At 42.6% G+C, this 22,964-nt stretch overlaps 1 protein-coding gene across 2 annotated transcripts in view; it reads right to left on the bottom strand.

The window, feature by feature from the left end:
• mfsd6b (major facilitator superfamily domain containing 6b) overlaps positions 1–19,229 on the bottom strand; it is a 24,312-nt gene extending 5,083 nt beyond the window's left edge. Inside the window, exons 1-5 of one of the 2 annotated variants that reach the window (XM_072685478.1) lie at positions 18,932–19,229; positions 14,382–15,715; positions 13,613–13,836; positions 3,994–4,091; positions 1,465–1,626 (exon numbers count right to left, since the gene is read on the bottom strand). In XM_072685478.1, coding sequence (XP_072541579.1) covers positions 1,465–1,626; positions 3,994–4,091; positions 13,613–13,836; positions 14,382–15,713 — 1,816 coding nt within the window. In that variant the 5' untranslated portion in view covers positions 15,714–15,715; positions 18,932–19,229. Of the gene's footprint in view, positions 1–1,464; positions 1,627–3,993; positions 4,092–13,612; positions 13,837–14,381; positions 15,716–18,920 lie in introns of both variants that reach the window. The other variant, XM_072685479.1, reaches the window with a different exon arrangement.
• Positions 19,230–22,964: the final 3,735 nt, after the last annotated feature.

A 22,964-nucleotide genomic window follows, 5' to 3' on the forward strand; every position in this document is an offset into this window, starting at 1 on the left:
ATTTATTATTATTATTTTCTCTTAATTCAGTTTTGTTTTTTTGTCGTTTTGCTTTTTATTGTTATGATCCGGTGTCGACCTGAGGAGGATGGGCTCCCCTTTTAAGTCTTTGTTCCTCCGCAGGCCACTAGCTTGCTCTATCGAGGCTTGAACCCCGGATCTCTGTAAAGCTGCTTTGTGACAACATTTGTTGTAAAAAGCCTTTATAAATATAATTGATCGATTGATTGATTGAATATTCCGCTACTTTGACCTCGGCCCCAACCTAGACTTTCAAACCTCTCTGCTCCAATAAAATGATAAAAGTGATTCATTAATAAAAATCAAGATTAAAAATCAGTGTTAAAACAACGTACACAGAAAGAGAATGTGTTAATGTTCTTACCAACGTTTCCATATTTTTGAGCAGTATATTACCGTCCCCAAGATTACCGTCATTACCGCAACAGCCTGTGATTTCTGTAAGCTATGTTATAAAGGCAACACTTGTTCATGCCGTAGCCATGGAAACGAAAAGTAAAGTGGCATGACATGACATTGATGTCTGGAGAAATGAGTAATGGAGCAGATTTATTCTTCTTCAGTTACGGAAATGTTTTAAAGTCCGCGTTATATTTATATATATTTGAAGAGCTTCTCGTAGTCGTGGTTTGAGTACAGTTCAGAAATCCATGACCTGTGTTTTTTTGTTCTTGATAAAAGTGAAATTTGACATTTTTTAGTTTTTAGTTTCACAACCAGGATCTTTTTAAATGTTTAGAAAATTCAGGGCCCCGAATGGTCCAGCGGACTAAGGCGCCGTCACTATGACCAGAAGATTGCTAGTTTGAATCCCGGTCATCGGCAGCAGGGGCCTCGAAAGAGCACAATTGGCCTTGCTCTCTCCAGGGTGGGTAGCTGGCGCTTGTTCCCCACATCACTCCAGTGCCGTGATGGCGTCTGAGAGCGCGTTGGTAGCCCCATGAATGTGGAAATGTGGAAAAAGAGGCGTTGGCTGGCTGTACACGTCAGGAGCATTGAATGTGATGGGGGGGGGGGGGTTGGGTAATTGGCGATTTAAACTGGGAAGAAAATTTTATAATAAAAAGCTAAACTAAACTTCTTAAAACCGAAATGGCTGTAAGTCATCAGTAGATCTTGAGAGAATGAATAAATAAATAAATAAATAAATTAATATCATATTACATTTCTACATTAGCTCAGTCTTGGCCATTATCAATTCTTTTAAGTTAAATTACTGCTATTTCTCTTCTCAAAAGTTAAGATGGTAAAAAAAAGCTCCCAACTGAAGAGTCCTGTAAGTGTGTCTGCACTGCTGTAGGAATCCTCTGTATCGCCCTGTAACCGGGAGGAATTCTCTCACAATGACGTACAGCATGTGACCTTCATCCCCACAAAGCGAGCTCTCGGACAGACACAGGTGTGGTGTATATTTGCATTTTTTGCCTTTGATTAAGGCCATACCAAAGTAGTTGACGAAGACTCCTCCCACCATGGCGCCACAGCCTCGCCCCAGGCCCAGGTGCAGGCCCTGCAGGATGCCCTGTGCTGAGGTGCGCAGCGCTGGAGGTACCGCTGCACTCAGGAACGAAATGCACGCCGCCCAAACGGACGCGTGCGTCAGACCTGCGGGACAGGTTTACGTCAGAAAACATTCAACTGTCCCGGTTACATAACGTCACTGCCTCGTGTCCCCAGATCTATAAAAATGTCTCTAACAGGAGAAGGAAAAAAAAAATTTCCATAACATAACAACCTTTCCAGCATCAAGAATTTTAGTTATGATAGTGATATATTTTTCCAATATACTTTACTTAGTTTAATTATTAATTTCTTATATTTATATATATATATATATATATATATATATATATATATATATATATATATATATATATATATATATATATAATTGATTTAGTTATTTAAATATATATTTATTTATTGGTATTATTAGTTTTAATTTGTAATATTTATTTATTTATTTTCATCATCAGCAAGTCCATCCTGCCCCGCAGACATGTGATGGGAGAACCAGACAAACCTGGTAGTTTGCAGTCAACATATTTGTAAAGACAACAAAGGCAACAGCAGTGAAACCGGCTTCTCTGGCCTATGGCTACGGCTTTTCAGGCTTTTCAGGGGTTTGGTTGATATTGTTAAGGCTTGATGGACTGGAAAGGCTTCTGTAGTGGAATATTATTATCCTATAACCTTTATATCGCTCTGTTTACTTACGAGTATCTCAGTTTCGTCTGGGATACATTCAGACTTTGCCTTTGTTTTTTTGACCCTAATTAAAAAGGACCAAGACCAAGGGCTTAGACCTGCATTTCCCCAGTTTACAGTAATCATTTTGCCTTATGCGGCTGTAATGATGGGTATCAGTATGGGGCTGAAAAATGAATCTACTCTGATCCTGCAACAAATCCAGTGTCTGGATCAGTCCACACACACACACACACACACACACACACACACACACACACACACACACACACACACACACAGTGTAATGTGTAATGTGATGTTAGCTGTGTGTTGATATGTTCTGCTGATTTTAAAGCATGATTTCTGTTTATTTACTGACTTTAATTTGTTTGAATTGAGCAAGACGAAGTGCAGAAGTGTGTTCTCTACAGAGGGTGTGTGTTGTTCACTTAGACCGCAGAACTGACCAGACTGACCAGACCTTTGCACGTGATTGCAGCTGATTTTAAAGCTTAATATTTTTAATAAGTAAAAACTCAAATCAGTCGAAACTTAATATCAGTATCATATAAACACAGTATGTATATATTTCCAATGTTTGTTTATAGGACCACTGAACTTCAGTAAATGTGCCGTATCCCCAGTGTGATACTTCTGTTTTATATACATACATTATATTACATTATATATAATCCTATTTATGATCTCCATTACTTTATAGGTTTATATTATGTTTTAATTTATTTTTATATTTCACTGAGCTACTATACATATCGCATATTGTTTTATATTATGCATTTCTTAATATAAATGTAATTTAAATATTTAATCAAATATTTAAACAAATATTGCGACTTAATTTGTTGTGTGTGCTTGTGCAATGACAATAAAGGAATCTATAGATTTATCTATAGATAAAGTTATAACTGTCTATCTGCCCATCTGCCTGTCTACCTACATATTTGGCTATGTATGTGTAGCTGTCTATCTGCCTGTCTAGCTATGTATATCTATGTATATACATATATTGCTATGTATATCTGTCTGTTTACCTACATATTTAACTATGTGTGTCTAGCTGTCTGTCTAGCTGTCTGTCTAGCTCTAATGTAAATAATGATGGGGTGAATTACTGCAGCACAGCAGCTGGAACATGTACATGCTGTTGGTCATTAAACCAACTGGATCAGCATGTGTGCTATAGTGTATTACAGATTATTATGATGATGATGATTATTATCATTATTATTATCATTATTAATATTACAGATTATTATTATTATTATTATTATTATTATTACAGATTATTATTATAGTGCATTACAGAAGCTCTTTGCTGCCTTTATTGTTGGGTGCACTGTGACATTTTCTGAAGACGCATCCATAACAATTCCCATCCCTACAGAAACAGTTATTATTGAATTACTGAATTGTTATTATTGAATTGTTATTCCTATTAATATGTAAATTATTTACAGATCATGTTCTTTACCTGTCAAGGTGACAGAACTGAAAAGGCAGAAACAGACTTCTGCCTCTGCTTGAAAGGATTAAGCTGAAAGGCAGCACATTTCCTCAACCACAGTCTGTCAGATGTAATTCTAACCTGCCATTGCAACATAAAAAGGGCGTTGGGTATAAAAGAAACCACTAGAGCTCAAGTCTAAAGGCTGTTCCACGTATTTGGCTAAACCTGGAGCTCTAGTCAAGCCTCTAGTTCAAACAGTGCCAGGCGGACTAGCCAACAGAGGGACAAAGTGTGGCACGCCTCATTTCTCTCACCTTGAAGGACCTCCATGGGCAGAACTATCCAAGCATTCTGCAGGTAGGAAATGTACAGGTAGCGTGCAGTGTTGCAGGCCAGGCCAATGTACAGCACTCTGCAGGGCAGGGGAGAAAACGAGTGATGAGTGACAAAAGGCAGGGTAGATGGTTAAGAACACAGAAAACCCTCCCCGCCTCTCATTGTTGACTTCTGAAAAGAAACAATGCTAGACCAGACACAAGTTCTCACAGGGCGCAGTTAACAAAAGCCGAGCCCGTTTCACAATTTAACAGCGATACTGTCATGTTAAGACACAGTGCCGTTTGGCAGTGGTGACGTCAGGCTCTATTCTGTCAGTGTAGCAGAATGAGTCACACTTTCCTAGGGAGGGGCACAGAGGTGGACAGCAAAAAGACCGAGCTAACAGCTCCCGTGCGTCCACTGAATGTTTCTTATGCACTGCCATCACAGTTCTCAATGAGACAGACAGCTTTTAGATCAGTGAGGTCCACTGCTGTGCAAAATGAGGACATGTAGTCTTTATCTGGCATGTTTTTACTAGCGGACTCTACTAAAAAGTTGAATGCTGTTAATCGCAGAAATTCACAATATTCAGTGATTAATTGTGATGATTAATCACAAGTTAAAATGCTAGCTAGCACATCCTTGAGTTTTTGGGCAAAAGAACAAATAAATGTGCCTAATAATCTGTCTAGATGAAAACTAGAGTTTTTTTTCTTATAATATCTGAGTGTTGTTTTGAGAACTTGAGCCTCGAACACGACGAAGCTCAGACACAGAAGCTTTAATAGAGAAAATAGAGAAAATGCTTCAATTAATTGGATTAAGCTAAGAGCTAAGAGAGCAGCTGTGTGTGTGTGTGTGTGTGTGTGTGTGTAAGAGAATGTGAGTTAGTTATGAGATTTAATCCATATTTCACCATAAATAAAGTGTAATCTACCCTCTGAGCTCTACAGTAGCACCGCAGTGTTTACATCCCTAAATAAAAGTGCTGATATGTCACCAGGCTCTGTAAAGAGAGAGAGACCTACTGGAGGAAGAAGTTGGGGCCAAACTTGGTAAGATAATTAATTAGCGTTAAAAAAGGTTAACTATAAGTCTGCAGATTAATCATCCTTATCATCCTAATCGTCCTTAACGTGGACAGCACTAGTTTTCACATTTTTCTTTGGAAATTCCTGTAAAACCAGCATAATTCTGTATATTACATTATATTAATGTAATTACTGCACTGCAATCACTTTTCCTAGTACTTCTTATTTCTATAATTGGGTTATATTATAGTTGTATTTATTAATATAGCTGTATTTATAGTCAGGTTTACTGTTTCCTACTATTTTAAGTGCCTTTATTATGCTGCTCTCTTGTTTGATTTTGCTGCTGTAAAAACTGACTTTCCCCGTGGGATAAATAAAGTGATCTATCTCTCTATCGCTGGATTTCACAGGCTACACTAAGAATAGCAAATGTGAGACCTGTGTCAGTCGAATCCTGCCATCTCTAACTTGTGTGGAAACAAGGGTCAAGGATCAACTGGAGAAAAGTCGGAGGAAAAGATCATGCTATGTACACGTCCACAATCACATGACTGTTGTCTTATACTTGTATAAATGTAACAAATGTATTAATAATAATAATATTAATTTCTTGTTTTTGTTTAAATTAAATGAATTAAAAGTTAATAAAAACAGGGCTGAACTCATTCAGAGAGTTCCCTCTGTGATGGAAGTTTCTGACTGCCTGCAATGGAAACAAATGATAACTGAGGGAATGTACAGCAGCATACAACTAGCTGCAAAACCATCCCATGAACAAATGAGGGTCCTGCACAGAGCTCTGGACTCAGGTGTGAAACTGAAATTATATGAAATCCTTAAAAAAGCAGCCTTTCTTATTGGATGAACTCGAGGCTGCATCCAACAAGGCCTAAATGAGCTACCTAAAGAGCAACCTCAATTTATGGAGCTTTTACTATTAGCACACATATGATTTCTGGCAGTATGATTTTTTTCATGTTTTTAATCTGTTTATTTGTTAATCCATCAAAACAGATGGATTTTTGTGTCAGCACTACAACTTAGAGCCAGTGCCATCTTTGTACTACAGTAAGAACAGAATCCTGCCTGGAGTAGTCTGAGGCCAGAAATACACTGGCTCTAAGTTGATTTACGGTCTTCAAAATGTGCATACATCCAACTTCAGGAGAATATGGTGTTTCTGATACTAGAGAGCAGGTCATCACCTCAGACTTGGGAATAAGGGTTAATGCAATAGGGGCGGCTACATGAACAAGACCTGACTGAGGCATGACCATGGCTTTTCATGTACCAGTGTCCCCATAAGGGGAGCGCAAACTCGGCACACTATGAGATGAAAGCCACTAAGGTAAACAGAGATCCATGCTAGGCTAAAAGCTAATGCTAGCTTTTTACACCATCCCCTCTCCCTCGAGAAATTAGCATTTTTCATTCTGAGGCAAGATAACAGGGTGGTAAACAGGCTTGAAATACTGAATTTGAGGATTCCCCCCCCAAAAAACTCCTAAAATGTTGTACATTAAACAACAACGTATAATACTGAACAATGTAAAGGAAGAACAAATTAATGAATTAAAAAATAACTAAAATGAAATCTACATCTTAACAAGCTGTAAACAAACCCAGCCACGCAGAGACTGGTTTGAGCTTTTTAAGAATTTTGGGTACACCCAGTCAAAGTAATAAGTGACTTTATGCTGACTCTGCTTCATTTACCTGAATGGGAATGTGTGGCATAATTGAATTTAGGTCATACAACATGCATCAGTGTGGTCTTGACCAAGGACACATAGAGGGGCTTGTAGCCCCCCCTTTCAACAGCACAGTGAGAAATGGAACACCCTACAGTCTCATCCTCCTCACTGGCACATATGAACAAAGGCTGGAGGCTCAAGGGTCACTGAATAGGACCAAACCTAAGCATACAATATATACTGCATATCCACCCGCCTATGTACCTTTATGGGTGGAGTGTCTGATGAGGCTGATGATGACTAGGATCACATATAATGACCTGCACCAGTTCAAACAGATCACCTCAAAGCGACGTCCCTTCCTCCCAGCTGAGGGCATCACATGACCCTGCACATGCTATAGCATGCAAACACAGCGCCAATGCGACGAGCGCTTCGTAGATATCCATGCAAATCGGGCCAATTTGCTTTCTACTGCACATGGCCTTGGTCTTTGTCACTGGCTTTTTTAGCCCAGCCGGGTTTGCTTCTGAATTGATCCACAAGAGCAGGAAGTCTGCAGGATCAATGGTTGGATGGATGGACAAGGCATAGCACGCTAATGGGAGGATTGAGTTACATGGACCCGTGGGCTCCCTTAGCACACAGGGCTGAAATTAGGCCACTAAAGACAGAAACTGACTGCACCAAAGGCTTTGCTGAGCTACAGCTACCCTTATCTTCGCTGTGGAAAAATAGCCCTCAAGGCCGACGAAGACAAACTGATAGCATTAAATACATTATGTGAATAGAGAAAGCAATATTATAGCATTATTTAAAGTAGCCAGAGCAGTTTGTAGTGCAGAAAGGTGGCAACTGTCTCACACACTACTGTCTAGATGATTGGTAATGCTACATAAGGTGAAAAACAGCCCTAAAAATGTGGAATCCCATGGAAACCTGTATATTTTAACAGATTTAGACATTTGGACATTTAATCTGCATTATGCAATATAACTAAACACATACTGAAGAAATGTATTCAATAATTATTTTAAAATGTAATTAATAAAAATGCAATTTTCCTTATGAGGAAAATGTTAGGACCCCCTTTGCCCTAAGAGCTGATATTACCACCTTTGGCTAAAAGAACCTCAATTAGATGTTTCCTATAACCATCTAGCAGTCAATGACATCGACTAGGAGAAAGACTTTCCCACTCCTCCATGCAGAAGTCTTTCAGCTGCGAGATGTCTGAAGGGTCACTTGCTTTAAAACTGCACAGTTAATTCTAATAAATGAATTAAACTGTTAAAGTTGCTAAACATACTTTACTGCACGTACACAATATGGACAAAAGTAATCGGACACCTGCTCATTCATTGTTTCGGGGGAACACCTGTCTCTACTGTCTAGGGAAGAAGGCTTTCTACTAGATTTTGGAGAAGCTTTACTGTGAAGATTTGATTGCATTCATTCACAAGAGTGTTAGTGAAGTCAGGATGTTGAATAATCAAGTTGTATGAAGTTCTGCTCTACATCTTCTGTGATAACTGTGCCCGAATAATTCAACTTTGGATTCATCTGTCTAATTCACATTGCTCCTGGTCTTTATTTAGGTGTTCTCGGACAAACTTGAGGCTTGCTCTGATGGACAGACAGAAGTTTCCTCCTTGCACACCTCCCATGAAAATCAAATGTGTCCAGTCACCTTTCTTATGGTAGATGCAGTATTTTGACCTCAGCTGTGGTTAGAGTAAGCTGTAGATCCCATGATGACATTTTAGGATTGCTGAAGACTTCTTTACCGATCTTGTGGTCAGTTGTTGGATGGAACTTGCTAGAGTGCTACAGTGGAACGGCTGATTCCTATCTGTTCTGAGATCTTATTACAGCCCCTCCCAGACTCATCTGCATCTACAAGCGTCTTTCTGAGGGTCTCAGAGAGCTCTTTGGATCTGGCCATGGTGATCGTCTTCACCACTTACTTCAACCATCAAGAGCAGACCAGACTAAACGTCTGAGGTTGAAATAAGACAGACTCCTCCAGAATAATCCTCTCTAACCATGTCCTGATCATCTGCAGCTGATGTTCTGCACCTGTTTTCCTTTTTAAAAATGTTTGACATGTGGGGGGTGGCATAAATGTGGGTGTCCGAACATTTCCTCACAAGAAAATAACATTTCTATTAATTATAACTTTAGTAGACTTTTCTTCACCTTCATGTGTTTAGTTATATCACCTCCTACCCTCAAGGTTTCAATGCGAAGTCTGTGAAACAAAGAATCAATGGTACCCAAAGGCTTATTATTGATCATGCAGTGACCTCTTTACACTAATAAGTGCAATAGACTGTGGCATATTATTTCTGACACATTTACAACTGGGTTTGTTGGAGCTGCTCTTTGCCAGTCCTGGCTGCTCCAGGAGATGATGCACACCAACCACGTAAGCCTGTCCAGCATCGCCTTAATACAAAAATACATCTGCACTAAAACCTGACATCAAATGATTAATCAATAAAGCTAAAACAGCCCTTCTGGCTCGCTCACAGTGATTCGTCACTTGGTCCAGAGGGCAGGGTGCTTTAGCAAACACACTCGCTCGAGAAATACCATGCAGCAGATGGAGGGTATGAGTGTTTCAGAGCAGAGCGTGCCCCGAGCTCCCTGTCTGCTCTCTGTTTGGTCATGGCGGTGTTTGCCTGCGCCCTTTTTCAACAGCCGGCAAACATCTCTGGAAAGACGGCCAGTGGTGCCCATTTAGCTAAACTAAAGTCAACAAGCAGGCAGGCACAGTAGGCACCCTAAAACAAACTCTCACACTCCAGCGTTACCCAGAAATCCACAGCACTAATACACACGACGCTGTCGACCCAAACACAGCTAAATATTAGGCCTTACTACACTAAGCAAAGCTACCACAGCTCATTCTAACACATGTAATAAATAGTTAAAGTTGCTAAACATACTGGACTACTCATACACTGCATGGACAAAAGTATTGGGACACCTTGTTGTTCATTGTTTCTTGCTAAATTAAGGGTATCCTGCTTTTGTTGGAGTAACTGTCTCTACTGTCCAGGGACGAAGGCTTTCTGCTATATTTTGAAGGAGCATAGCTGTGAGGATTTAATAGCATTCAGCAACAAGAGCGTCAGTGAGGTCAGAATATTGGATGATCACCACCCCACCTCATCCCGAAAGTATTGCACAGAGCACCATCCATCGTTCCACTGCTCCAAAGCTCAATGCAGGGGTGGCCCTGGCATTAGTAATGGTCCAGAGCCAGTCTGGTTCTATTGGCAGGACTTCTCTACAGGGACTAGACAAGCTGTGTCTGTGTGTGCATTTGCACAGCTGTGTCAGCAATAGGTGCAACTTAAAGTAGCTGAATGCATTCATTAGAAGGGGTGTCCACAAACATTTGGACAGATAATGTATTTTCACAAACCGAGCAGTCGTAACATTAAAACCACCTGTCTAATATTGTGTAGGTGTCCTTCCCGCCACCAAAACAGCTCTGAACCTCTGAAGCATGGACTCCGCAAGACACCTCGGACCAGTGGGGTCAGACCAAAAGGGCGATACCTAACAAGCAACAGAGGCTCATACTCAACCACTTAGCACTGAGGCTACGAGGCTATTAGATAACAAGTAATAGACTAATACCCCACCCCACCAATTAGCACCAATAACATGAGACTAGAGGGCTAGAGGCGTGGGCTAGAGGGGTATAAAGCCCCCAGCATTGAACTGTGAAGCAGTGGAAAAACTGTGTTGTCTAGAATGATGGTGGAGCTCCATCCAATACTTTTGGGATGAGTTGGGGAGTTGGGGATGATGAGGTGGGGTGGTGATCATCATCCAACATCCTGACCTCACTAACACTCTTGTTGTTGAATAAAATCAAGTCCCCACAGCAATGCTCCTCCAAAATCTAGTAGAAAGCCTTCTTCCCTGAACAGTAGAGACAGTTACTTCAACAAAAGCGGGATCAACTCTTTCCTTTAATTCCCTTGATTTCAGAAGAAACAATGGATTAGCTGTTGTCCCAATACTTTTGTCCATTTAGTGCAGCTAACAAGTAATAGAAGCTCATACACCACCAATTAGCATGGTGCAGGTCCATGTTTGTAGATAGCAGTGAGTCATACAGTGTGAAACCACACAAGCGGGTCTGTTAGAGGTCACTGATCAGCTCCATGTGGTTCAACATTAACTTTGAACGACATCAAGCCTCATTTAAAGACGGGAAGTAAAGCAGGCTCAGTTTTCTGTGATACGCAATTTCACATCCAGGACTTAACATGTATGTGTGTATTCCTGGAGCTGGACACATCACACAGGGCTCATAGATATTTTTTATGATCTCTGACCCCCCCCCCCCCCTTTCAACACACACACACACACACACACACACACACACACACACACACACACACACACACACACAGCACTCAGCTTGGTTTAGCCTGGAGCTGAGGAGAGGTAGTTCATATGAGGACAGGATGGAGTGGCCTGGCTCTGAGAGGCCTGAAGATGACTGTCAAAATGCTCTCAGCCAATCAGCTCTTTTCGTTCAGATCATGAAAAGGAAGCACTTAGAAACAGTACCATGTCACAACTCAAGCAGCTTCCTTTTACTGGCTTATGCAGATATGTAGATGCATGCACATATTCACGCGCACACACACGCGCACACACACGCGCACACACACGCGCACACTAAAAGGTCAATAGCAATAACAGGAAGCTGTATGTATCTTGTGCTTTAGCTACACCCTACACAGGAACGAGCGATGACAAATCACATCTCCTGGGCCAAAATAAGAAGGTACAGGCAGCAATGCTCAAACTCTTACTGTAACCAGTGAGGTTGTACACACACCCACACACACATACACACCCACACACTATCAGCATCTACACTACATGTTTATTTACCCCCCGCCCTCACGTGTAATGCTCTCACCACTGGGAGGGTGAGGACTGACACATGCACAACCGGCCACTGCCTTCAGTCAAAGTGCCCCCGATGCAACATCACCGGGTAACCAACACGCTCAGGGGGGAAAGCACCGGGTGCCCAGTTTTGATGCATAGGCTAACAAAAGAAAGTGATAAAGAGAGAGAGAGAGAGAGAGAGAGAGAGAGAGAGAGAGAGAGAGAGAGAGAGATAAAGAGATAGAGAGAGGGTGTGCTCTCTCTGGCTCAGAGCCCATACTGTATGACTTTTACACACCTGAGATAATAATACCAATAATAGTAGGGTGGGATTTGTTGGTTTTCAAAAAAGAGGACACTTGAGACACACTGGCATCCACTGAGGTTAGGGTGGTGTAGCCAGGGGGCTTCAACTAAGCTGTAGGACTGAGGCAGTGTGTGTGTGAGGTTGTTAAATAACTTTAAAACCATGCAGCTACGACAATGAACATCAATCCCAGACTTTTCACGCAATTCAGAAACCTCGGCCGGACGCAGGATTTAGATCCGGAAAAGAGGACAGAAAAGAGGACGTATGGTGACCCTAAATATAAGTGAAATAAGGTGGGCTGGAAATTCATTTGATGGCTGGGGGAATCAAACAGATGTCTGGAACCAAACCAATCTCTCTTCTCATGACGTTTTACTGCATTATCATTTGTTTCATAAGCAAAAATGAACCTAATGCCTCAAATGACTGTACATCAGACAGAAGAAGCTGAGCCAAGCATAATCAGCCAAGACATGTTTGCTTCTTCAACTTCTTCAGCTTCTTCAGCTTCTTCAGCTTCGCATTGGAGCTGCGAGGCTAATGCAGCTAACGGGTAACGGAAGCATATACTCTCCAAAAACACACCTATAGTCCAGGTATGGGTTTTTACAGTTTGCATAGGTGCCTAAAACTTCAGGACATCAGACATTAAACTGATACTTGCTTCTTTAGTTCTGCACTGGTGCTACCAGGCTAATGCAGCTACGGGATGGGAGCTTAGACTCTCCAGATAGCAAGGTGTAAACTGCTTGACGAAACCATGGCACGGTCGCCTCCAAGCTGGAGGCTGTTAAGAAACCTTGCGTGCTAAAGTGGTTTCTCAGACTGTGCTGGTTTCTAGAACACACATGAACGACACGGTTTGTTTTAGACAGCAGTGTGTCCACGAGGACAACAGGACATCATACAGTACCAAGAACCAAGACCAAATAATCATTTCTTAAAGGAAGTGTGTGATAATACTGACCATTTACAATTATTATTAGTGGGGTATAATTTTTTTTTTTAGCTAGCATTTGTTGGTAAGCTTCAGTAAAAAAAAAAAAAACAGCTAGCAATGTTGACTCAGCCCGGTCTTAGACCACATCCGTCCCACATACTGCACTAAATGGCTGCCCAAAAGCGGGTCAGATGCGGGTGCCAGGTATATAGTAATGACATTTAGTGGTTAAAACAAGTAGTTGAGAAGTGAGTCTGAGCAGACAGCATTGGGCTGACGCTCTTATTATACACAAGTAGGTCAATGTATAGTTTAAAGTCTTGCCCAGGGACTGGTGGTGTGTTTACCCAACTGGGGAATTGAACCCTAGTCTACCAAGGCGAAGACAGTGTTGTTAGCCACACCAACCCTGGACAAAGAGGCTGAGATGCCGTCCTCTCACACTCGCTGTAATGACTGGTATAATTACTAAACTTCTAATTGTAATTAATGAAATAATAATCTTTACCATGTATTATAACATTCAACATTTAAAAAAATGAACATATGGGTTCTAACATCCGTATCTGGTCTGCTTCTGGGCAGCCATTCAGTGCAGTAGGTAGGCTGAATGTGGGTGCCAGGGGTGGCCCAACACTGGGCTTCACTGCCAACCTATTGCTCTGTAACACAGTACGAATACTCTTAATACGTCCATCACGCTCATACCTGACATGTCCGACCAGCTCAATGAGTTTGTGGCTGATGAAGTACGCTGTGAGCTCGGAGACGTGGCTGAGCACGGCACACACCCCAAACAGAGTAGTGGTCCCCTTCAGGTCTTCCAGGTGCCAGTAGAGAAACGTGAAGACGAATCCGTAGCCGAAGCCCATAAACCAGGCCACAAAGAGCACGGAGCCGTAGCGGACACCGCACAGCAGCCGGATCAGGTCCTAATCAAGAGTAAAGACAGAATCCAATGTCATCACCTTCACATACAGGTACACACAGGCCCGCCAGTGTTCACAGGACCACACAGTACGAGTGAACGAGACATAGACGAGACGTACAATACAATAACAACACAATAGTGCCAAACTAGACACTATAATACTGTGGGTGTGAATCTGTGACTGATTCCATTTCGATTCTTTGGAAAATGAATCGGTGCATCATGAAACTCAAAATTTGAAATCGTGTCGCTGATACGCCCTCCCTGTCCAATCCGAGGGTCTCTCAGGTGTCATCTTTCACTGGCTAGGCACTGAACAATGAATACTAGGCATCTGGGTGCAGCCTAGAGCAGCCTAGAGTGGAGTAAAGTGAGCATGGAGGGGGGGAGGTTCATGTTATGTACATACCCCCTCTCACATGACTGGGTTTTTCATAAATAAATGATAAAGTGTAGTGGTTGTAGTTCTGGGGCTTGTTTTGTTAAAGGGCAGTATAGCAGGCATTGAAGAATGAATAGCAGCTGTAAAGCCATTTTTAGATTTACCTTGAAGGGAAACGGGGGCCGATTGCTGGACTCAGGGCATCCCGGAGCCTCTTCTGAACCAGACTCGGACAAGTTCTGGACCACGTGAGGGATCTCCACCTCCTCTGGCTTCTCCTGCTCCACCGTCACCTCCCCGGCTGGCTGGCTGTCCCTCGAATCAAAGCGGAACAGTGTGGAAACGATGAGGGCCAGTGTCATCAGCACCCCGAAGACGATGAAAGCGATCCGGTAGTTCTTGTAGTCTGGCAGGATGCAGCCGACGCCCTCGATGATGAGGGCGATGTGTGTGTGGTCTATCCAGATGCCCACCGACAGCATGGCTATTCCCCAACCCAGAGAACCCCACATTCTCTGCAGGCCATAGCGATCCCGGTGCGTCCCCAGGTACTGCAAGGTCACTGTGTCCACGATAGTCACGGCTGGAGCGCTGAAGAATTCTCCAATGATGATGACCAGCAGGATCACGAGGAAGATGGTCTCCACCTGTTCTTTGTTGTAAATGATAATGTACTCTTTGGACTTGGCAGTCAAGGAGGGCGGCTTGGTGGAAGTCGTTTTTGTGGTGGTTGAGGTGGCAGTGGTAGGTGCTGTTGCCATCAAGTCAGTGGACAGCATTGTGGTCATGTTCTTGACAGTATTTACATCCAGGACACTTACGTTATCACTCCTTGCGTACCTACTGTGAGGACTATGAGGTCCAGACAAGACCTGAATCAGTGACGGCAGGGAGAATAACTCCCCAGTCAAGTGTCTACGCTGTCTGCTGTGGTTTCCTGCAAGACCAGGTACCGTTGCATTTGGCGGCGGAGCAGCGTCCGGTACCTTTTCTACACAAGTCATTGCTGCGGGCTTCACGAAGCCGATGCCGCAGTTGAACACCACCCAGCAGAACACGGAGAAAAGCAGCACGGCCTTGCCCTTGTTGAAGCGGTCGGCCACCACTCCCCAGAAAGGGGCGCTGCAGAACTCTATAAAGTAGCGGATCCCAACCAGCAGGCCGCTCTGGCTAGGGGTCATGCCCAGCTGCTTATAGTAAACAGCCAGAAGGGGGTGCAAGGAGCCATATGCAGCATAGAAGAAGAAATAGAACACCTTGGAGACGAGGAGGCGGCTGTCTATTGTCATGCAGATCCGCTCCAGGCAGTCTGTCTGAGATGACTGAGAGGGCGGCAGGGGTGGTGTTTCAGAAGAGGCGTGTGGCTGTGTTTGACTGGGTGGAGTACTGTTTGCTTCTTGCCCAAGAGACAGGGTATTAAATGGCTCAGCCAGGACATATCTCCTTTTCTGATCTTCCTCATCGTCTGTCAGGATGGCCACACGGTCACTCGCCATTTCTGGGTGGCAGGACAACATCTGAAAGTTAGTACTTTACAGACTAGACTCCTAGCATTACTTCACCCAGTCAGGTATCTAGCTTAGGTTGTCTACCTTCATGCTACTCATTCGGCGTATACCATTCCAATGCACACGTCAAGGTCCTACTACCTTTCTCCCCAAGTTTTCTCCTCAGTTTACTCTTTTCCAGGTCCCACCCACTACTTAGGACTCCTCATTACAGACTGCCACCAGCACTGGAAATGTGAAGGCTAGCAAGGGCTTCCTTAGAGTCACATCCAACCGCACTGGACAGCTGAATGGTCTTGGAGAATCAGCCAGCAGACTAACACTACGCTAAGTGATGGCAGACTCCAGGGAACTGAAGCTACAATCTCCTGATAATGGGGCTAATACTTAGATGACTGTGCCATTCAGGAGCCCCCAAGGTCTTACTGTCCTTAAAGAATACAGAAACCCCTAGAGACATCTAAGAGTGTATGGCAGTATTGTGTAGGTCCTCTTTTGGCCTTGAAATGATCTAAAGGAACTGCTGTCCTCTCCACACATTATCGTCTCCACACATTTCCCAACACAGTCCCACAAGCTCCTAATGGGATCTGAAGGGCCCACTAGGGGCCTCTTTTCACTCCCTAGTCCATGCCACCCATACATGAAACTGCAAAACCAGCTCGTCCACGATTTGTTGCGTCTGTGATGTCATGAAAAACAACACGTTTACACAGCAAATCCAAAATCTGCTTATTCAGCCTACAAAAGTGTAGCCCGCCCACCCATGTTAAAGGCTGTTTCAGCCCAGACTGCTTATTTAACGTTATATCAGCAAATGAACAGCTGTTTTTTTCGGGGATTAAGAGAGGCTGGAAAACAAACATGAAATCCGAAACTGGAACTTAATAATGGTCTTACTGGGCTGGAGGAGAGCTGAGTAGTTACTATATCGATCCCTAATGGGACCTTCTAAGTGCACCAGCAGCTGAAGATCACAGGACAATATATAGAACTAACTTCTCTCTCTTTACCTTCCCCGAGTAAATGGCCACCCAGCCCGATCTGCAGGAAGATTGCCCGCTGAGGTCCCCTCTACCTGCATCTAACCAGCTGCCACCTACCAGTCCAGCCAGCGGGTCCCCCCCAACCCGCCACCACCCATGGCTCACCCGCCAGCCGCTGCTGCCTGTTTGGTGGCCGTGCTGAAACCTAGATGGACTCGTGCCTGTCTGACACTATTAATATCACAACTATTAACTTTCTGTTGTACCTGGTTTGGTAATTTTTATCATTAATGTTTAAAACAGTCTGGCCAGAGGAGGATGGGTCCCCCTTGTGAGTCTTGGTTCCTCCCAAGGTTTCTTCCTCCAGCTCTGAGGGAGTTTTTCCTTGCCACTGTCGCCGTTGGCTTGCTCACGGGGGTCTTTGACGCTTCATGTTATTTCTTCTTTCTTCTCTGTCTCTGTTCTTTATTAAGTAATAATTATGTAAAGCTGCTTTGTGACGACAACAGTTGTAAAAAGCGCTATACAAATAAATTTGACTTGACTTGACTTGAATATATACACAACCTAAATACACCCAATTACACATGTTTACTCACACACACCACACACAGTAGAAAGATCAGCACACAACGTGCAGAATACAAATCAGACACTTAAATATGCAGGTTGTTGAGGTTAAGGGCCCCATATTACAGTAAACTCAGCTTCCCCACTACTTATTAATTATAATATAAGCTTGATGTAGTATATAAACACTGATGACTTCACACATCCTATATTTGGACTAAATATGTACCTAAACTGCAAAAATGGCATGTTGTGAGGTCACAAAAACAAACACTTTACATATATACGCTTATTCAGTCTGCGGCAGTCTAGCCCCGCCCTCTCACACTGAAATTATATTATACAATATAATATATATATATATATATTGCTTTGAGGAATGGACCAATAGAAATGCTCCAAAATGGAGCTTGGACTATAACATACACTGGCTACCCTTCCTCTTGTAAACATGTCAGTTTGTGGTGTTATATATATATATATATATATATATATATATATATATATATATATATATATATATATACATATACACACATACACACACACACACACACACTTATTCATTTATATACGCTTATTTATATATATATATATATATATATATATATATATATATATATATATACATACACACACACACACACACACACACACACTTATTCATTTATATACGCTTATTTATATATATATATATATATATATATATATATATATATACACACACACACACACTTATTCATTTATATACGCTTATTTATATATATATATATATATATATATATATATATATATATATATATATATATATATATACACACACACACACAATCACACATATACATATACATATATATACACACCCCTATTCAGCCTGCAGCAGTTTAGCCCCTCCCATTTACATTAAGGCTATAAGAGGTGTTTCGGCCCTGAGGCAGCCAATCTGAACAGACCTTATTTACATATATCGTATACGCCTTAAATGCACAGTAACAACAGCATGGTTCATTCTAAAGGGTTGGAGAGGTCTGGAACATGGTCGTGGTGGTTTACAACCAGACAAGCATAAAAGTGAAGAACAGGAGGGAGGTTGTGTTGACATTCATGCACAGTACATGTACGTAGCTGTTGAGTATTGTGCATTGTTAGATTCTAGGTCCCCACTATGGCAGTTATATCCCAGCTTGAGGTGGCTTTGGATGAGAGCATATTCACACTAGCTAGGGCTCTAGATCTTAGGGCTCTAGTGCACTTCTGTACATGAGTGTTTGATAAATGACACAAATGTAAACAATACATTCAAGAAAAAGGTTATATGAGGGCTTTAATGTGAAAGTCATTAAAACATTAAAGCCATGCTGAATGTCAGGTGTGTGTGTGTGTGTGTGTGTGATGTGGCTTATTCTTCGAAAGTCTAATAAGCCAACAACTCAAGCCAAATAATTCCCCACCCAATATCAGTCTGAAACCATCTGACATCATCTGAAGCCTCAGAAGGTCATCATCTGAAATATGAAACAGCTTCAGAGCCATCAGGACAAACCCCACACTGAAAACACCTGCCTCAAACTGGGAGAAGATCCAGACCACTGGTAGACCCACAGACGTGGAAACACAACGCCAGGAAAGACACACACACCTCAAACTCACCCAGATGTGTTTTTCCAAACTTTGCTGCCCCACCGTCTGGCCTCGTAAAGAAAACGACCTCTTCAGATCAGCCCAGGCTTACACACTCCTCCTCCACCCATCATTTGGCAGCCGTTTGCCGTTCACACACACACACACACACACACACTCTCCCCTCTCTCTCTCTGGATGGTGGTCATAAGGATGGTCGACCCCAGCCGGTAACAAGCAGCCTGAAGTCATCCGCTATCAGCTGGGGAAGTGTGTGTAATGGAGTGTGTGCAGTTTCACACTCTGCTGACAGACAAGCTGCACCGCCCGGTTGGTCTGACCTGACGTCACTCAATCGCTCACCTGCGTTATTTCGTTTCCCACCTGTATTAGGACACGCCCCACCCTCATGAGCGCCGTGATTGGTTGGTAATGTCTCAGTTCCTGCAACAGCATTGGCTATTAATTCATCCTTCAGAGCAGTTAGTTAAGAGTCCGGAAAAGGTCTAGCCAATCACAGAGCTGGGTTGGCGGAATACGGGTGGGAAAAAAAAGACCACCGAGACCACGAAGAAGTCTTTCAGTGAAATACTGTGTGTATATTTATATATTTATATATTGTATATTTAAAATAGATTAAAATAATAAAAATAGAAAAATATATATATTATAAATAAAATATATAAAATATAAATATATTATAAATAAAGGATTTTTCTTCCAATGATATTTTAAACGCCACCAGAAATTCCTTGGCAGGAAATGTGCATCGAGCTTCTGCTTTTTTGTGGGTTTTGTTACCTACTGGTTGCGTTTTCAGCTTGAGTCACACAGACCACCAGAAACACCCAACAACAAGAGACAACAGCGCCACCTGCAGGGCATGGCAGAGTATTGGCATTTCAAGAATCTGAGCTCACTGTACAATCATAGGGGCTCCTGGACGTTATATATGTATATACATTGCAGGACGGCGACCATATGTGTATACACACACACACACACACACACACACACACACATGCGTCAAACTGGGAGAAGATCCAGACCACTGGTAAACCCAGATACAAAAGACACACATCTCAACTCACCCAGATGTGTTTTCCCAAATTTTGCTGCAGTCACTGTCTGCCCTCATAAAAAATAAATAAATAAAAACACAAATAATAGCAACAATAACAAATAAATAAATAATAGCAACAATAATAAATAAACAAATAAACAAATAATAGCAACAATAATAACAATTAATAATAATAATAATAATGTTATGATAAAATAAGAGTCTATTCCACGTAATTTAGAGCATTTCTATTGGTCCATTCATCCGGCATTATTTTACACTGTGCACAAAGCAGCCACAGGGTTCAAACCATGGAGAAAACTAAAAATGGACAAAAATGGAGATACATGTTTTTTGTTTGACAACAGCGATATGCATTCATAAGCTAATTCAACCTACTATTTTAGTAACTGTACATCACTGCTGTAGTGAAAACTGAATACTAATACAATATTTCAAATATAATATTTAACCCCCTTCCTGCTTAATAGCGCAGCATTATTACGACATTATTATTATATTAAAGTGAATAATTGCACTTTTACAATTTACTACTTGCATTAATTATTTTAACTTAACAGGAATGCAGTAATAAGACAGGGCATCAACCAATCATACAAACCTAAGACCCCCAGTGAGAAAGACAAAGATGACAGTGGTCTGGAAAACTCCCCCTCAGAGCTGGAGGAAGAAACTTTGGGAGGAACCAAGACTCACAAGGGGGACCCGACCCGGCTCCCTGTGGTCAGAACTAATGAAGTCGCTGCACCACCAAGACTGTTCTTCTGCTCAGGTGTGCTGATATAGTCATAATTTAGTATAACTGATATAATCAGAGTAGTGATGGTAAAGTAATAAGAATAATATATAATAATAGCAGATAACGACTTTAACATAGTCGGTATGCAGACAGCAGTAGCAGGAGAATGGGCAGCTTGTCTGCTGAGGGGTGAGAGGTAGATGGAGGGTGTGGAGTCTGAGGACCTGAGTCCAGCACAATTGGCTGATTCCCCCACTGTAACACACTGCACGGTCTAAACCTCAGGTGTAAACCAGGTGTGTTTCAGCAGGAAATTCACCAGACTGTGCGAGAATCCGGCCCTCCAGGACCAGAATTCCTCAACTCTGATTTAGCCCCCTACGGTCTCAACTCACATATCAGTGTAAAATGAAACTGCCTACATCCATACTAATGTATTTACTGTGTTTGGACTGATACCACCTATTAGACAACTCACCACCACACCATAAACCCCACTGAGGACAACTGCACTGACCGGTGTATGGGGAAGGCCTCACGCCTCACGTAGACTTTATACTTCACGCCTGTCTGGGACAACAGACATTACAGTGTAGTCTGGATGGTAGGATGGTGGGCAGCTTGTCTGATGAGGGGTGTGAAACCTGAGGGCCTGAGTCCAGCACAATTGGCTGATTCCCCCACTGTAACACACTGCACTGTCTAAACCTCAAGGTTTGTGAATCAGGTGTGTTTCAGCAGGACAAGCACCAAAACCAAGATGTTTTAAAACGTATAAAACACATCATAGACTATTATTATATTATATAATACAGTAGCCATCTGAGCTCATCTTATGAAGTGAGTGTTTCTAATAAAGTGGCCACTAAGTGTGTGTAAATATAAGGTAAAGGGTAATGTTCAGGTGTCATTTTCACAGAAAGTAATAATCAGGCTATTTTTAAACTTTGAGAGATGGCTATTTAGACTCTGTCCAGGGTGTGAAGTGCATAATCACATATAATTACAGCTGCCTGTGAGGAGGTACTGTATGCCCTATGAAATACTGTGTGTGTAAAGTTCACTCTCAACCTGCTCCACAGCCCAGTGCTGGGGGCTTTACACCCCTCTGTCTGACACTTGGCATTGGGCATGGTGATCTCAGGCTCATATGCAGCCGCTCCAGATCTTTACATTCATTCGGCTGTGTTTTACTCTGGAGATTCTGTAAGCTGTGCGTGAACACCTCTGACGACAATGGGTGAACCTTAAGGCAGCTGGATTTACTAATTAGAAGGGTGATCTTAATATGAAGGAGTAATACATCCAATAATTAGTGTTAAGTGTCACATTTTTAATCAATTAAAAGGTGAAGGATGAGAACATAATATGTAGGTCCTCTTCATGTCACCAAAAGCATGGTCTTCTATTCTATCTTCCCAGTAACGTCAATGAGTCCTGGGGACCCTTGACCCTGACGCTGGTTCGCCAGACCTGCTGTTTTGGCCATAACATTAGCCTCAACTGCCTAACATTGTGTAGGCCCCCCGACCATACGTGGCATGGACTCCACAAGACCTCAGAAGGTGTCCTTATAGGAACTTACAAGAACTTACAGGACTTACAGGTAAGTCCTGTAAGTTCTTGTAAGTTCCTGTAAGCCGTTTGGGGCCTCCATGGATCACTTCAGCGATACTTGGGTGCCTACAACCCCGTCCTTCCTCGAAACACTTCTGGTAGGCACTGACCACTGCATACCAGGAAGACCCAACAAGACCTGCTGTTTTGGCCATAACATTGACATCACCTGACCATAGGCCCGCCCTGACCATTCGTGGCATTGACTCCACAAGACCTCAGGAGGTGTCCTGTGCTATCTGGCACCAAGATCTATAACTCCTGTAAGTTGTACTATGGGGGGCCTCCATGGATCACTTCAATGATCCTTAGGTGCCTATGACCCTGCCCTTCCTCGAAGCACTTCTGGTAGGCACTGACCACTGCATACCAGGAAGACCCAACAAGACCTGCTGGTTTGCCCCCCCTCCCCCCTTGTGCCACCTCTACAGGTGTCCTGTACTATCCGGCACCATGACTAGTGTTAGCAGCAGATCCTTTAAGTCCTGCAAGTTGTGAGGTGGGGCCTTCCCCATGGATCACATCAATGATCGCTAGGTTCCCATGACCCTGTCGCTGGTAGGTGCTGACCACTGCATATGAACAGAAGCAGGAACACCCCCAAGACCCGCCTGATGTTTTGG

Source organism: Salminus brasiliensis, chromosome 8 (assembly GCF_030463535.1).
Source record: "Salminus brasiliensis chromosome 8, fSalBra1.hap2, whole genome shotgun sequence".
Classification (NCBI taxonomy): domain Eukaryota; kingdom Metazoa; phylum Chordata; class Actinopteri; order Characiformes; family Bryconidae; genus Salminus; species Salminus brasiliensis.